We start from the raw sequence: 14,752 nt of genomic DNA, 5'->3' as shown, positions 1-14,752 counted from the left end.
GGTTTATACAAAATTTATCATTGAATTGTTATTATACTAAAATAAAATTATATAAAAGATTAAATTTATTAAATTATTAGTAAGATTATATTGATAGGATGTATAAAATTTAGAGATTAAAATTATTGTTATATTTTTATATATTATTTTAATGATCATTATATAATAAATTTTAATAAAATAGATTACTCATTTAGGCAACAAAAGACAATGGAAGTTGTTTGAATTCAAATGCCAATTACTTGAAAGCAGTTGGCCCTTCGTATCCGTTTCTTGGGACTTGTGTAAACGGAAAGGTTAAACGTCATTGTTTCAAGCGTCTGATTAATAACAACCCATTTGGTTTATTAAAAATTCATATAATATCATCGATTTGATATTATTTGTATTAACCTGTAAAATTAGAGCTATCAATTGAAAATTCCGTATTAACTTCAGGTTGATTGATATATAAATAAAATTTTATTTCTGATGCGATTATAAATAGAGAGAGTAAAATTTGAACAGTTCGATGACGATTCTAGGAAATCGATTGAAACATCTAGTAAAATTGGTATAATTACACATTTGGTCATCAATATTCATACATTATATCAATTTGGTTATAATGTAATTAAATTTAATAAATTTAATTCTCCAATCATATGAAGATATATGTCATCATTTGATTGGATTTTTTTGTAATTTTAATTTATTTAATATAACATTCTTTTCGTCCAACCAACTGGTTAAAGGAAAAAAGGGCCTAGAGGAGGAGACACAAGCAAGGCCATTGAGCTAGGTCTTTTTTTATGATTTATTTTGCATAACATTATATAAAACCTATTGTGGCTACTGCCAAACAAAAATAAAGAAAGAAAGCTGCTTATTTAGGGACTTAAACCTAAGTAAACTATATGATTAGGGAACTCTAATATCAAATTAATACAAAATTAAATATAAAAAAATAAAATTTTAAATATAATATATAAACATCTTTAAATTTTAACCATTTAGGTTAACCTATTCATCATTATTTTTTAAATTTATTTGTAAAATTATAAACAATATTAAATGATAATATTTAAAAGGAAAAAATATGTTTCATACACATTTCTTTAACTCAAAAGTAAAAGTTAAATTTTTTAAATTTTGAATTTAAAAAATTGTTTATTAGTGTCAAAATTTATTTATTATCATATGATATGTTTATTTTATAATTTATAAACTTATAACTTTTGGATAAAAGTGCACTTGAAAAATATTTTTTAACTCAAATGTAAAAGTTAAAATAATTAAATTATAATTACGAAAAAGAAAAAATATTAAATTTCGTCAAAAAATGTAAAAGTTTTAAATCTATTTTTAATTTTGTATTAATTTGAGATTAGAGTTCCCTAATCATATAGTTTGCTTAAATTTAAGTCTCTAAATAAGCAATTTTCTTTCTTTATTTTTTTGGCAGTAGCGACAATAGGTTTTATATTTGTTACGCAAAACAAATCACAAAAGAAAGCTTAGCTCAATGGCTTTACTTGCATATCATCCTCAAGCTCCAGGACAAGGAATCGAATCCCTCACTTCTCAATTCTTTAAGGTGGACATTTGGTTCGCTGAAATCTCTTGGAATTAGGGGGTCCATTAAATGAGGGAAGTAAATTCCATCAATAACAAGATGGAATTGAAATCATTTGGAGGAGGGAATGTGAAATTTGACCATACTACTTCATCAATCTTTTGGTATTCGGGTCGGATTTTTTTTAAAAATCGGGTTCGGGTCGGGTTTTTTTAAGTGTGATATTTGGGTCGGATTTAGGGTTTAGTGTTTGGGTCAAGTTTAGGGCTTGGGTCGGGTTTAGGTTTTTAAAGTCAATGATTTTATTGAATAAAAATATTTTTTTATTATTTCGTGTCGGGTCGGATTTCTAATTCATATATTCGGGTCGGATTTCTAATTTATATATTCGGGTCGGGTGAAACTTTATTTTGGTATGGTCGGGTCTCGGGTGGAGGTTCCCTTATTCTCGGGTCGGGTCAGGTGGACTAAAAACCCGACCCATGGCCATCCCTAATTACGATAATTTTAACTTATGATGTTTATTAGCATGATTTTTATAATTTATTGAAATGAATAATCAATCAATAAAATGAAAATTTAATATTTTTAAAAATTTTATAATATATTGCTACATGTAAGTTATAAAACAAACTAAAAAAAGCAAAAAAACAAACTGAAATTAAATTCATCTGACATGCTGCAAACTAAACATAATATGTAATTGGATTCCAATTCAATTTCCTGCCAATCAAATATGTTTCACATTCAGATTCCAATTCCTGACAGATTCCAATTCCTTCATAGATTTCAATTCCCTCATAGATTTCAATTCCCTCAGAAACATTCTAGCGAACCAAACGCCACCTAAGAGTTGTTTTCCCTTTAACCAATGGTGATCTGATTGGTCGAAAAGAATGCTATATTAAATAAATTAAAATTATAAAAAAAATCTCCAATCAAATGATGACATATGTTCTCATAAGATTGGGGGAGTAAATTTATTGAATTTTTAATTACAATAGGACTAAATTGATAGAATGTATAAATATTGATGACTAAATGTGTAATTATATCAATTTTACTTACCATCACGTCATCACTAGTGGCTTAATTGAATGTATTTAAATTATTGAGTGATCTGATTGACAATAATTCAAAAATGGTGGTCAAAATAAAAAAACTATAGTTGGGTAGTCACTGCTATAATTTACCCAAAAATTTATTGTCTTAAATTGTTTAAAATTTAGCGTAAAAGACTCAAATAGTCCCCAAACTATAGGGGTATTGTTTTATCAAGTTACTCGACTATTAAAAGTTACAAAATGATCATTCAACCATTGCGTGTTGCTTTGTTGAGTTCCGCGACTATTAAAAGTTATAAAATAATTACTCGACTATTCATTATGTTCCAGACTCGTCATTTTTCTTTAAATATTTGGTTGTTGTTTAAGCTGGATGTGAACATTTTGACTAGGATATAATAGTTGTTTGAGATTTTGATATCAAATTTTATCATATCCCAATCAAAATGTTAACATCAAACTTAAACAACTAAATTTTTAATGAAAAATGACGAATTTGAAACATAATGAATAGTCAGATGATCATTTTATAATTTTTAATAATCGAGAGAATAAAAAAAGTAACACTCTATAATTGAAGAACAATTTTATAACTTTTAATAGTCAATAAACTTAATAAAATAATACATAGTTCAACATTTGCGTTCTTCACCCCAAAATTTAATATTATTTTCTGATTTTTTTATATTAAGTTGACTACTCTGGACATTAAATTATAGGCTCAATTTTCATTTTGATCACTAAATTAAATCTTTTATCATTTAAATCATTAAACTTTAATTTAATTTTAATAAAGTTATCGATCGTTAAATATTAAAAAATTGAATTTGTATAATAACAATTTTTTCCTTGTATTTATATATTTTATTAATTTGGTTATCATTTTTTAGAGAATTTAAGTTTTTGGTTATTTATATTTAATAGTAAAGTAAATTGATAAAAAATGTAAATAATAAGAACCAAATATTCTATTATGTAATTTTCTTAACTGTTACATCAGTAATTCCTTTAACAATTGATACATTGATTAAGACCAAATTGAAAGTTTAATGACTTAATTGAAAAACAATTTAATTTAATTGTCAAAATAGAATCAAACTAATAGTTTAAGAACTTTTCGGGTAGTTTACTTTATTTCTTTTCTTTTTTTTCATCTTTCGTGTTGAATAGATATTTGGTACTGCCGTCTTTGTCATCCAATGAAAGTTAACTTTGAACGAAGAAAACTATTAATAGGCTAATGGCGATGCCTTGGAAGGGATGCTATATATATATAACAAGACCAGAGCTTTTGAATGTGAGGAACAGATTCCCAGTTTTTTTTATTAGAACAGAAAATGAAGTGTTTCTCTTTCTTCTTCAAAGACAGATCAAAGAACAAGAAGAGGGGATCAGGCTCTGTTCCCGAATCAAGGAGGCAAAGCAAATCGAAGAAAATTCGGGTTCCAGCCAGACATCAAGATCCTTCTCGTCTTCGAGGACTATCCCAGAGTTGTACAAAGAAAAACAGCGGAATTTGAGGGTCTTCTCTTTGGAAGAGTTGGAGGACGCAACGGATGGTTTCAATAGGAAGTTGAAGATCGGCGAGGGTGGTTTTGGTAGTGTTTATAAAGGAACGATTAGGCCACTCGCTGGTCGAGGCGATCCTTTGGTTGTGGCTGTCAAGAGGCTCAACACACAGGGTTTACAGGTAACTTACTGCCCCTTTTTCCCCCCTGGTCTCTGCCTATTAATTGTTTGTCAAAATTTCAGATGCCTTAGTTTTGGCTTGAGGGTTTTCAAAGTAGTTTGATACATGATCTTCTTGCTAAATTCATAGGGTCACAAGGAATGGCTTGCGGAGGTTCAATTTCTCGGTGTCGTTGATCATCCTAACCTAGTGAAACTTTTAGGATATTGTAGTGCGGATGGAGAACGAGGGATCCAAAGACTGCTGGTCTACGAATTCATGCCTAATCGTAGCTTAGAAGATCATCTTTTTAATAAAACATCCACTTTGCCTTGGAAAACAAGGTTGGAGATTATGCTCGGTGCAGCTCAAGGACTGGCTTATTTGCATGAGGGTTTGGAAGTTAAGGTACAATCTTCAAAAAAATTGCTGGAAAGGATGCTTGAAAATGGCGCTGAAAACTTCATTGATTGGATCCTTATAATGGGTTATTTGTATAGGTGATATATCGAGATTTCAAATCCTCGAATGTGCTCTTGGATGAAGGTTTTAGGCCGAAGCTTTCGGATTTCGGGCTTGCGAGGGAAGGACCGACCGGAGATCGTACTCATGTATCCACAACGGTAAGTTGATATCTGTCATTCAAGGACAATATTTGATGTGTTTCTTTTGATTAAGTTTGTTGACAGTGTTGTTTGCTTTGATTTTGTTAAAGGTGGTTGGAACATATGGATATGCAGCCCCGGAATATATTGATACAGGCCACCTCACAATCCAAAGTGATGTATGGACTTTCGGGGTTGTACTTTACGAGATCATCACAGGGCGGCGAACGGTGGAACGGAACCGTCCGACATCGGAGCAGAAGCTTCTAGAGTGGGTGAAACATTTCCCTCCAGATAGTAAACGATTCAGCATGATTATCGATCCTCAGCTTCAAAACAATTATTCTTTCAGTGCTGCTCAAAATGTTGGAAAGCTAGCACAGAGCTGCCTTAAGAAAAATGCCAAGGAAAGACCGACAATGAGTCAAGTTGTGGAGAGCTTGAACCAAGCAATACAAGAATCACAAGAAGGAAGCAATGGGGCCAAAAAAGCTGCTACATCATCATCGAGAACTGGCAGGCGAAGATCAAATTAGGTTTGGTTTATATTAAGTCTGATCCTTTAGCAGAGCCAACAGGACAACCTTGTATTAGTGACTAAAGCTATCTTTTGTTTGTTCTTTGACTACCTTTACATACATTTTTTACAAACTTTTGTTCGATTCATTGACGGAAGAGATGGAAACCGAAATGGCGAGATTTGTAGCATCGTGAATGCTTGTAAAGTAACGATACTGATTGCCTAAAAAGGTTATATAGTTCAGGTCGGATGTTACTGGTAGCTCATCTGCTGCTAAATTTGCATGTGTGTATATACATACGGACTGCAATCTTTGCTCTTTTTATTTCTGGTTTTCTAACTTACATATAATACATTGAAAACCTACATGTATATATAATTGTTGTTCGTGGACTGTACAATTTTCTATGCAAGAGCAGCCTCCATTTTCTCAACATTATTCTCTCTGATAAATCCGATGTAAAGATTCGTACCTCGGGTGTCGCTGTCTGAAACTTTCCTACCTCCTTCAGACATGTTTTTCACAAACTCGACCAAGTGCCTCCAATTGTCCCCTTCGAACAACCTTTTGTTCATTCTCAAATACGTGAAGGCACTCAATCCATTGCCCGAATCCGATCTACTTGTGGCCAAAATTTGCGCATATGCACCACCATCATACCTCTCCAACGCGTTTTCTCCAGCAAGTTTGACTCGGGCTGTCTTCGTCACCATCTTTACTTGCCGGACCAACCCTTCGGGCGAACAGTTTGCATGGTGAGGTTGATCACAGTCTCTCATTTCCATGCAGGTGAAATTGAAAACGACTCCGTGTTTGCTCAACATCCGAGCTATCGGGAGATAACCATCTCGATGCCGAGTATTATAGTACCCAGCCGTTAGATCAGCGGCATGAGACCTTGTATTGTAATGCCAGTGAATGCCGGCAATCTTCCCCGATAGTTTAATTCCAGTTCCATGGAATGTTCCTTTCGCGGCAGAAAGTAGTTTATCTCCATGATCGAGTAGCTTCCCCGAGTACCACTCGAGGAAGAACTGTCCGTACTCGGTGTTCCACGTGGTCCACTTTTTCCCCATTCTTTCTTCTCCATGGTTAGTGCTGCTGCTTCAAGTGAGGCTCTCATATACTGTGTTTCAACATTTAACAACATCGATCTAAGTCCTGATCATTCAAAATATGGAATTCATTTCACCATAAGTTATTAGATTTACCTTGTCATAGCACTGAAACTCTCCAATTCCAGGAAATCTCCATGTTCCATTGCTTTCCGGATAAGACGGGTATCTCAGTTCCCCACAGGGACCCATCCCTACTTGTATTTCCTGTAACAAAATTTACATTTAGTCACAAAATTCGTATTTAACATAAAATCGTACGTCCGATATAATGACTTACCACAATAACTCGTCCCAAGTAATCTCCGAACCTATCACGGAAGCTCCTCATGTAATCGGTATATGCCTGAATTGGCGTTCGCCACCTGAGAACCGGTATCGAATCACATCCCAACGAGATGTACTCAGGGTTCCTCCGTCCCGACCGATCAGTGTACACAAGGTCCGGGTTCTTGCTGATTTCTTCGAGCACCAATGGCGGCAGCGGAATTCTGGAACATTCAAATACAACAAAGAAAACATCGGTTCATGTTCTGAAAGCCATAACTCAACGATCTTTGACGGGTTTAAAGAGATAACAGATGAAAATACCTGCAAGAGTCTCCGACGTTGCCACTACACTGATGAAACGACATGACAACTTGGAGCTTTAGGCCATTGTTTTCGACCATTCGGACAAGCTCGGCATACCCTTCCCAATTGTACTTCAAAGGCCCATCTTTCTCGACCAAACCCCACCAAGCGTCCACCATGACGCCTTTGACTCCGGCGCTCTTCAGCGCCATTAAACTCGCGTTCATCGCTTTCGGCTTTTTCAAGCGACCGCCGTAATCCACCGTGTCGAGCGGTAACATCACGTAAACCGGCACCTTAGAGTTGTTTTCTGCGTGAGGAATCGTCAAACCATGTAACCTCTCGTCCGAGATCGAGATTTTTTCGTGCGAAACTCGTTGCATGGAGTTCGAATTCTTGGCTCGGAGACGGCGCGATGGCTTTATTTGAGAAAAGCACAGGGTGGTGCCCGAGAAGTCGTCGGGAGATTTGAAGGTTTTGGTTTCTTTTGTTTTGAAGAAGGAAGTAGATGAACGTAGCGTTAAGGCCATGTTTTTGCAGCTTAGAGAAATGGAGATGATGTTTGATCAACTGGAGATGGTTCTGCTTTCATTTATAAAGAAGAAAATTGAAAGCTTGGGGTTAAGTTTTTGAAGGAGACAAATATGGTGGGCTCAGGAGGCTAAAAGTGCAATAGTTCAAAGGCCAGTCAGCTCAACTTCCCAATTTTATTAGGTGTTAAACTTGAGTAAAACTTAATTAAATATATGGTTTTAATTTTTAATTTATTAATTATTTAAAATTTTAGAATTTAAATCCAGAATCAAAATTTAAACTAATTTAAAATTATGAAAAATCAAATCAATTTGATTTTTTTGAAGCGGTACAATTATATTCAGAGATAGTCATTCAAAGAGAATAATAATACGAGCCTCGTTAAAAATACATTTAAGCCTAGATGAAGAAAAAGAGTACTCGTACTAATATTAAATGAACATAATATCCTCATGTGGCTGATAAGTTACAGGGGATCAACACCTCATAATTGCTGGGTTTGGATAAGAAAATTGAAGGCCACTTTGAATTGGTGGAAACATGTGGATATAATATATCAAACTTTAATATATATTTATATAAATAATATCTACATTATGCGCATATAATGAATTCCGAATCTCATGCACCCCATGACATGCATTGCTTGGTGTTGATGTTCAGGTGAGGAGCGTGGATCTTAGCCAATCGCTTCTCATTCTCACCATTAAATATTTTATGTGGACCAAATTAAAATAGATTTCAAGAGCAATTTTTTTTTTAAATTAAGTTGATTAGAAAGTAATATATATTTTAAATATTTTTAATCATTTAAAATGAACGCTAAATCATTCTTACTAAAGCCACTAGCGCTCGAACCAAGACCTCGAAGAATAATAGTCAATTTTCATTGGTAGATATAACATAATCTTATTTCATTGATTATCTTATAATATCCATTATACACGAAATTATTATTTTGATTAATCTGGGGTGAGTACAAGACGTTATATGTTTAAAGATATCTCTCAACTATTTGATATTGAAGACTCACACCCCTGACATATATGGTACTCGAACAAGAAACCTTAAGGAACAACAACTATTCTTTTGCCACCGAGGTCGTTTGGTTCGTGCTTATACACGAAATTAAGCATCGTGACAAAGAAACCTTTCAAGTGTGTAAATATATGTGTAAGAACATATGATCATCTTTTTTCTCTTAATATAACCTGCATTTTAGTTACATTCTATTTATTTTTATTTAAAATATGGGTAAAGTACACAAATAGTCTCCCGATTATAGGGTATTGCTTTATTAAGTCCATTGACTATTAAAAGTTACAAAATGCACCCGACTATATAGTGTTTCTTTGTTAAGTCCCTTGATTATTAATAGTTATAAAATGATCACCGACTATATCATAGTCTACATGTTAACGTTCAACTTAGAATACCACCCATTTTATCATATTAGATTTTTTAAGGCGCCATTTGAATGTGCGCGGGAAAAGTGCCACCCTGCCGTCAATGACAGGTTATTAAGACAGCTGTTTTGACGATTTTCTTCCTTAAACACGGTCCTTTTTTGAGTTTTTGATCGTATGCATCATTACAGACAAAGATTGGGAAGATATCAAATTCGGGGTGGACAACCAAGTCGACTTTTATGCCGTTTCTTTCGTGAAGGATGCTAAAGTAGTCCATGAGTTGAAAGATTATCTTAAAGGTAAAATAATTCTAGTTTAATCATGAAGGTTGTGTATAATATTAATATACGGTTTCCACACTTGTGACTGTTTTGTTACTGAACTCTTTTGCAGGTTGCAACGCAGACATTCATGTGATTGTGAAAATCCAAAGTGCCGATTCTATACCAAAACTTCACTCAATAATTTTCGCTACAGACGGGGTTTGTTTCGATAATAGTGTGTTTATAATCTCGAAATGCTTTAGAAGGACATGTAGAGTGAGATTTTTGTATCTGAATTGAAACTTTACTGCTGTCATGGACTTTTATTACAGGCAATGGTTGCTCGAGGAGACCTTGGCGCCGAACTTCCAATCGAGGAGGTCCCTTTATTGCAGGTAACTTTTAAATCTTGACTTATGTCTCGTATTAACTCTATATTGCGAATGATGAAGTGGTGTAACCGTAATTATTATTCTTGGCAGGGAAAGAATTAAGCAGAGACTGGCACATTATCAAGGTGTGATACCGATATATATGGAGTTTTCGGATGATGCAGAGGAGACTTTTTCTCGAGCACTCAAGCTGTTAGTGGTGAGTACCCAATCTAGTTTCTTTTGTTCTACATTCTAGTAGCCCCTAGCTTACAGGAAAAACGACGCATGCTTGCCATTAGCTGGCACTCCTCGGGACGGACTAAGCAATATACCGAGAGTTGTAGGTGCCAAAGTCCATTGTTTCGGTACAATTTTAAGAGTTTCGTGCCCTCACAGAGAGACCAAATTGCCGTACTTGATATGCTTGAACAATTTTCTCGTACGGATTTCCGATGCTTGTAGGACGAGAACTTGGTGACGGAGGGAGAATCAGTTACTCTTGTCCAAAGTGGAGCACGGCCAATCTGTCACCACGAATCCACCCATCACATCCAAGTTCGAAAAATCGAAACCATGAATCTATAAATGTAAGAGTAAGGACTTCTTTTTCTTGTCAAAGAAGTTACTAAACAGTTGGTAAAGAATCTTTCTTTTCTTGTCACATAAGTTACTAATGTGTTGCCATGTTTTCAGTTTTACAACTTCTATCACAATGTCTGTAAATTCCCTTTTCTGGGTAAAGAAAGTCGAAAACGGTGACAATTTCAGTGATACCGAGTTCGTGAATGAGACAATAGAAAGAGTTAAAACGAAATTTGCAGAAGTTGAACTGTAATAATGATCAAATAACATAGATCAGAATCGAAATTATGATAAAAAAGATTCAGTGGGAAGCATCTTCTTCTTCGCAGAATTTGGTGTATTCCGTAGAACCCATCAAGGATTCCAATTCTGATGGACTGCTGGGTTTCACCTTTATCATCCATCCTTCTTCATACGGGCTTGAATTGATCTTCAACAGCCAAGATTTTTTTTTAAAAAATTAGTTATCCGTTGGTTGGTAAACAATGGCAAAACAAGAAGAAAATAATGTCCTTTACCAGGCCAGGAGCTTCACTGAGCTTAGAGTTAACCTCGACGATTTCGCCGGAAATCGGTGAATTGACATCACTGGTTGCTTTAACACTTTCAACAGCTCCGAAGCCTTTTCCTTTGCTAACTGAACCACCAGGTTCTGGCAGCTCTACAAACACTACTTCTCCTAGATGGTCCTGCAAATGGTACATTCATGAAATGGTCTACTTTTGTATGAATATCACAGTAAAAGGAAAATGGTCTAATTTTGCGCTTAATCCATTTACTCTTCAAACTTTTGAAATTTAGTCCCTCTGTTCCTCTGTGAAAATAATTAGAACTCTGTCGGTAACATTTGTAATCTAGAATTTGAAAATTTAATAAGCTTTGAATATTAAATATCAGATTTTGAAAGTCGAATATTAACAATTAGGTTTTGCAAAACCAAGGGGTACAAGGACTGGAGGCAGAATTTAACCAAAATAGTTAATCAGCAGGAGAGAGTTATTCATCAAGGAAAACCTGAGCATGGTCAGTGATGTCAATCGTAGCCACCGAACCTTCATGCTTTACCCATTCATGTGATTCAGCATATTTCAGCCCATCCAAAACTGCAAATTTCAGCACATTATCATGACCCTAAAGGGTAACAAAAAGAACATGAAACTAGAGGAGAATGGGGGTTTACCGGTGGAAAAGCATCTGGAGAGGTAGAGGTGAGGTTTGGAGGCACAAGAAATCTTGAGTGCACTGGCAGTGGAAGAACCCCACATTCTCAGTGCCATTGTTATCCGGTTGTTTTTGCCTGCAAATGACAAAGAGAGATGAAACAAAGGACAAGTTTGGTCTAGTTTGATATCTGTTTCTTTTTTTTATCCTGTATGAATGGTAGACAGCGAAAGCCTCATCCTGATTAAGAACAACCTTCACACAACTATTTACTCCGATAGGACGCTGTTTTACATTTTCATCGACAAAAAGGCATATGAGATCCATCTATTTTTTTAAAAACATCAATATGTTTCTCGTATTATTCTTTATATTAATATGAAATTCCAACTCACAAATTCAATGTGATCTTTCGACCAACGTTTTTTATTGTTAAACGTTACAGTATTAGCGTGTCCGTTTACAATACTAACGTGATAGTCTATCTGTCATGTTTGAGTTACCAATTTAGTCCATTTGTCATATCATCCGACACATTAATCTATTATTTTGGATTATCATGTCAGCACCGTAAACTGACATGTCAGAACTATAATAGTTAACGACGAAAAACGTTGGTCAAAATACCCTATTAATTTTTTTTCAAAAGTACATGAACCACTTGTACGTTTTTTCATTTCATGTCATAACCCTCTTGGCTAAATGAGCAAATTCCTTTATTAGTCCCAACCAAAAGTTAATAATTCATTATTAGTGCTTTAGTCTTTGATTAAATAGAAAAACCATATTTGTATTCCCTAAAATTAATAATTTTAATTTAATCTTGTTTCTGACTCAAAATTTTATAATTTCAACTCAGCTCCATAACATAACACAAAATCATAGCTGGATAAACCATCTAAGATGAAACAGCTGATGATGGAATCTTTGATTGCAACCACAACACTAAATCCTCCCTCGGTGCCACAAAGCAACCAGCTTTGTCTTCACTTTGCTTGAATAGTGCTCCGAGTTGCTTCAAATGAGAAGCAAAGGAATTGGACAGTCCTTGGGCGAATTTATGAGTTCCGGCGGAACCGGTTTGAGCCGAGAACAGCTCCAGCAACGTTTATGCTCGCTTAACGATTTTGGCCAAAGTCCCCTCCACTCTTCCAGTGCAGTCAATGCTGCTCCGACAGATAGCGTTCGGACATTCAGACTCCACTCATACGTTGTTTTATTGTGTAAGCGTGGGTACAACCCGTATAGAGTTCCTAGATAAAGCAGATCGTGTGCTCTCCCGTGGAGATTCTTACTTCGACATATATCGATCAAGCAATTGCATATCGGTCTTCTTGCATCGTCTTTGGTGTCACTGAGGATATACTTAAACTCTTCTTTGACGGTGTCGAGAGTGCTTTTCTCGTCTTCGATCAAGTTCACAAATGCGACTAACAGAGGATTGGCTTGCTGCAAGCAAGCGAGAACTCTCCCCATATCCTCCCTGTTATCGCAAAGTACAGAACGGATAACAGGCACCCACAGAGTCTGTCATCCGGTTTAATTCCTTGTTCAATCGACACCGTAAATACCCTCACCAACTCATCTATTCGTCCGGCCTTCCCCAAGCACTGAATCAAACAAGTGCATCCCATTACATTAAGCTCAACACCCACCTCCGACATTTCTTCGAACAACTCCATTGCCTTATCGACATTTCCTCCACTTCCGTCTACATTTAGCATTGCAATGTAGCTCCAACTATCGGGCCTAAACTCCTCTGATCACTTCATATCCACGAAAAGCTGCTCCGCTTCCTCAACTAAACCAATGTCTGCAAACATAGTTAACAAAGTATTGTACAAAATATAATCCATAGACCAGTTTTTCGACTTCATTTCCTCCCACAATTTCAATGCATCTATTTCCCACCCTGCCTTGCCATATATCTTGGCAACTGCAGTTAAAGTCTTCTCGTTCGGAGTCAAACCAGAAGCGACGAGATCCTCAAAAATGCTTCTCGCAAACGCGGGTTTCCCTACCCTCCCCACTGCCTCTATCAAAGTATTGTAAACAAACAAATTCGGCCGAACCCCGACGGACTTCATTTCTTGCAAGACATACTTAATCCCTTCATAGTCAACAGCAGCACCAAATATCTTTGCCAACACAGAGAATGTAAACATGTCCGGTTTCCAACCACTAGCAACACCTCTATCGTACAAGCTAACCACTTCTTCAACCTTACCCAATTTGGCATAAACATATATTATATGAACATTTTTCGTTTTTATTTAATTAAGACGTGATCACCACGTGTTTTTTTATGGTTAGGGGTGCAATGTCACTCGAACCAAGAGCTACAACAATTAACTGGACATTTAGGGGTAAAGCATTGTTTTGGTGCAAGCCGCAAGAGCGGTATCAAATTGAGACAAACTCTGAATACTAGATATGACCTCAAAATAACAGGGATCGAGGTTGGTTAGTGAGACGGTGGGGATAAGCACATTGCACGACAGATGGAACTAGCGACACATGTCATCATTTAATTGGAGGATTAAATTTATTTTAATTTATTAAAAGTATGGCTAAATTGAGATAATATATATATATATATATAATATGGACCAAATGTGTAATTATACCAAAATATTATGTCACCTAGTTAACGACAATTAACTCGTGGTAACCATATCTGAATTAAATAAAAATGAAAGTGTAATACCCCTTTCCCGTATACGTCCTCATATACGAGCCAGAGATGTCACATTAGTCTTATAAAACATTTGCTACTTGAAAATCATTAAAAAATTGTTTCTTTAACATTTCAAAATTAATTTCTTTATTTTAAAACTAATAATCATATAAAATCATAATTTAATATTTAAATGTCAAAATTAAATCCGATTTAAATAGCATTTAGGCAGTTCTATAATGTAACATATCAAAAATCAAAATGCAAGAAAACTGTTTGATTTGCAAAATAAGATAAAATCATTTTATAAAAAAAACGTAAAATTGTTTCCATTAGGAAACCTCGAGGTTGGCTCATCGCAAGCTGTACTCATAGCTTATATAGGTATATATATATAAACTGAGTAAGTTGAACTCACTTGTTGCCTCTATAGCTTTATTTGCTACTATCGTTTAACTATCGGATTTTATCATTTTCTTTTAATTCGTTTTGAGTTTAAGAACGATCATGATCTGCACGGACGTCGATTATACCGACACCAACAAATTTCAAATATAAATTAGTACTCTAACTAATATAATAACTCGAATTCGAATAAAATTCTAAAAATTGCTATCAACACATAATCGATACTAATTTTCTTTTATCAA

The 14,752-nt window shown here is 35.1% G+C and overlaps 1 protein-coding gene and 3 pseudogenes across 1 annotated transcript; 1 reads left to right on the top strand and 3 right to left on the bottom strand.

Annotated features, from left to right (window-relative positions):
• Window positions 1–3,915: 3,915 nt before the first annotated feature.
• LOC120200131 lies at window positions 3,916–5,584 on the top strand (annotated as a pseudogene).
• Window positions 5,585–5,758: 174 nt separating this feature from the next.
• LOC120200126 lies at window positions 5,759–7,647 on the bottom strand (annotated as a pseudogene).
• A 2,685-nt stretch (window positions 7,648–10,332) lies between these two features.
• LOC120200148 (glycine cleavage system H protein, mitochondrial-like) lies at window positions 10,333–11,556 on the bottom strand. Its single transcript, XM_039201054.1, has 4 exons — window positions 11,445–11,556; window positions 11,279–11,367; window positions 10,783–10,953; window positions 10,333–10,694 (listed from the first exon to the last, which is right to left on the bottom strand). Exons 1-4 carry the CDS (start codon window positions 11,539–11,541, stop codon window positions 10,566–10,568), a joined length of 486 nt encoding a protein of 161 aa, XP_039056985.1. The 5' UTR covers window positions 11,542–11,556; the 3' UTR covers window positions 10,333–10,565.
• A 757-nt stretch (window positions 11,557–12,313) lies between these two features.
• LOC120200141 lies at window positions 12,314–13,671 on the bottom strand (annotated as a pseudogene).
• Window positions 13,672–14,752: the final 1,081 nt, after the last annotated feature.

Source organism: Hibiscus syriacus, unplaced genomic scaffold, assembly GCF_006381635.1.
Source record: "Hibiscus syriacus cultivar Baekdansim isolate YM2019G1 unplaced genomic scaffold, ASM638163v2 tig00005929_pilon, whole genome shotgun sequence".
NCBI lineage: Eukaryota > Viridiplantae > Streptophyta > Magnoliopsida > Malvales > Malvaceae > Hibiscus > Hibiscus syriacus.
Note: the sequence above shows the minus strand (reverse complement) of the source record. Positions and strands in the feature narration are given on the sequence as shown.